The 3,019-nt window shown below is 47.0% G+C and overlaps 2 protein-coding genes across 2 annotated transcripts; both read right to left on the reverse strand.

The window, feature by feature from the left end:
- Nucleotides 1–223: 223 nt before the first annotated feature.
- BDV37DRAFT_267406 (NAD-dependent epimerase/dehydratase family protein) lies at nt 224–2,216 on the reverse strand. Its single transcript, XM_032084026.1, has one exon. The coding sequence runs from the start codon at nt 1,711–1,713 to the stop codon at nt 427–429; it is 1,287 nt and encodes a 428-aa protein (XP_031934084.1). The 5' UTR covers nt 1,714–2,216; the 3' UTR covers nt 224–426.
- A 338-nt stretch (nt 2,217–2,554) lies between these two features.
- BDV37DRAFT_106586 (uncharacterized protein) lies at nt 2,555–3,019 on the reverse strand. Its single transcript, XM_032078270.1, has one exon. The coding sequence runs from the start codon at nt 2,929–2,931 to the stop codon at nt 2,656–2,658; it is 276 nt and encodes a 91-aa protein (XP_031934085.1). The 5' UTR covers nt 2,932–3,019; the 3' UTR covers nt 2,555–2,655.

Genomic DNA, 3,019 nt, shown 5'->3' on the forward strand with positions numbered 1-3,019 from the left:
GAGAGCATACTGCCAGATGCCACCGCCTAGAAAAGTCACCGCCCTCGTGCGATTACATAATACACAGGCTTTCCTCTTCGGGAATAGAGCGCTCTATAAAGGCCTTTGGGGTATGAAGACAACAATGAAGACAAATGAAAAGGAACCCGGGCTAATCCTTGCCCCAAAAAAAAAAAAAAAAGAAGATGTTGAAAAAAAAAAAAAAAAAAAAAAAAAAAAAAGAAAAGAAAAGAAAAGAAAAACAGAAGAACCAACGTTGCAGCATGTTTTGAATATGAAAAGAAAGAGGCATTATCGAGGGTTGGGAAAAGGGGAAAACAAAGAAGACGAAAAGTACACCGCTAAGCGCCACCCTATGACAGAAAGACAGAAATTAACACGGAGAGAGGGGGAAAAAAATTAATGAGGTGAAAGGAGATCAGTGGCCTAAGAGGACAGTCCGCTGACAGCTAGGAAATTGCACAGACTGGCACAGGCATCAGTTAGTGTCTTCTCGGTCTTCCACTGCAGCTCCTCCTCTGATCTGGTGGCCACAGCAACACAGGAACCGACATCGCCCGCGCGGCGGTCAGCAGCCTTTCTTGGGATTTCTTTAGAAGACACACTTTCCATAGTGTTCACCACCTCCATTACGGAATGGCCTCTGCCGGTTCCGAGGTTGAATGTACGGAAATTTTCCTTAAGCTTTCCTTCGTTGGCAGCACTGAGGGCTGCGATATGTCCCCGAGCCAGATCCGTGACGTGGATGAAGTCACGGACAGCTGTGCCGTCTTCCGTGTCCCAGTCGGTTCCAAACATCTGCAGCTCCTTGTACTGCCCAGTCATGACCTTGACGACAACTGGGAGAAGGTTGGTAGGGATTTGCTTCGGATCTTCACCGAGAAGGCCAGATTCATCGCATCCTACCGGGTTGAAGTATCGTAGAGCCACGATTGTCCACTCGGGATCGGAGGCCGCGAGGTCTGCTAAGATGGCTTCACAGATCCATTTTGTGCGTCCATAGGGGTTTGTGATGCCTGTGCACCCAGGCTCCATGAGTTTCTCGGACCCGTCGCGGTCTTGGAAGATCTCATCCTTGTGGACACAAAGCTCCTCCTTGAGGGGAAGACCGGAGGTTGCCAGAGTTCCGTATACGGTGGCGGACGACGAGAAGACGAAGGTCTTGATACCAAACTCACCCAACGTCGTGGCAAAGTCGATGAGACCGCTGACATTGTTTGCGTAGTACTTCAGAGGATTCCTGATACTCTCCTCAACCGCTTTGTGGGCAGCAAAGTGGATGACGCCGGAGATCTTGGTCTTTGGCGTACCCCATCTGGACTCGATCTGATATTGCTCAAGAAGCTTGCGAAGAGCAACGCTGTCGCGGTAATCATGGGCATGCAGGTGCATCTCGGGCATTTTAGTTCCTTGTTGCTCATGGTACTTCGAAGCCAGTGTTTTGATGCGATCGAAGACGTTCAGGAAAGCATTGCTAAGGTTGTCGATGACGATTACGTTATAATTGGCCTTAAGTAGCTCCAATGTTGTGTGACTTCCAATGAAACCAAGACCGCCGGTGACGAGGATGTATTGATCCAGGGGGAAGTTGCGCAGCAACTCTTCAAGATTTCCATCGAACAAGACGGATGACTGCGTCGCTGGTGTATCGACGCACCCTGGAGAACAAGGCTCCATGGGAGTACTTGCGTCCGACTGTCGAGGGCTCTCCATTATTGGATGGTTTTTATGAAAAGACGAAGTGCAATGAAAGGTGAATGAAAGATGAGAAGCAAACAGAACGGTGTTCGGGCAAACACAAGCAACTACCGGAGTAAACGAGAGAAGAATTGCGTGTTGCTCAGAGGAGAAACAACGAGTGTGAGTTGATTTCCGAACTGGATCGTCAAAGAAAAGAAAGGAAAGCACAAATCTTATACTTCCTTGGATGGAAGAAGACACTGCCACTGGTTCGCCGATGTAACCGCCGCTTCCAGCTAAGGTCAAGCAAAAGATATTGTGACGGTGTATTTTTTTTTTTTCTTTTCTTTTCTTTTTTCTTTTTTATCCTGGTTTTTTTTTATTTACAATGAACGAAGGGCATCGCAAGCGAATGGATACAGGATGGACAATAAAAAAAAAAGAAGTGGATTTACCAATATTATTTCTTTGGTCTATCCTGTTTTTTCTGGGAAAAAAGAAAAGAAAGGACAAAAACGAATTTTTTTTAAAAAAAAATAGGAAAATAGGAAAAAGAAGGGGGGGAAAAAAGAAAAAGAAAAAAAGAAGAAAATAAATAAAAAAAAAAAAGAAAATAATCCCAGAACGTCAGCCCTTTGGTATGGAAAAGCAGTCCAGATCCAAGTGGTGATTCGAACAAAGTTCGCCTCAGATGGGGCAGAAGGGAAAGTAGGCTGCGAAGTGGCCTGCGAACTTCTAGCCGCACTCCACCAGGTTGAGAAAAACCACGGCTAGGACTTGAATGGATGTGTTTTAAGCCAGGGAGAAATAAATTGTTCGACATCGACACTGAATGATCCGAGACCTACTACTGCATGGTCAGAAAAGAGACCTGCCCCGCTCTATTTTGGGCCCGCCGGCGTGTATTTTTCTGGTTCACCAGGAGGTCCACCACTAAGGCAAAAGGCCGAACGCTAGGTTTCGAGACCTGACTACTTATTTCTTAGTCTTCCGGCGCCTGGATTTAGTACTCAGCAATCCACTCTCTTGTTCTCCTGCGTTGCAGACTAAGGCATTTGCGTTAAATTGCCTCCCTAACCTGGCAACGATGGGGCTAGACAAACACGTGAGCGGTCGTCGTTGTCTGCAAAGCCGACGTTCTCGAATCATTTTGGGGGTCTTTGTTTTTATTGCCATTCTCGCGGTCGTTATACCTCCGGCAGTCGTGGTCACCCTACGCAAGAAGAACAGCATGGGCCCTAAAGCTAACATCTTCGTCCCTCTCTATGTGTACCCTGCCCCTGGTGCCTGGGATCCATTGGAAGCAGAGTATGTACCTTCATTTCCATCCCCACTACCC

The sequence above is a fragment of the Aspergillus pseudonomiae genome, assembly GCF_009193645.1.
Source record: "Aspergillus pseudonomiae strain CBS 119388 unplaced genomic scaffold BDV37scaffold_283, whole genome shotgun sequence".
Taxonomy (NCBI): domain Eukaryota; kingdom Fungi; phylum Ascomycota; class Eurotiomycetes; order Eurotiales; family Aspergillaceae; genus Aspergillus; species Aspergillus pseudonomiae.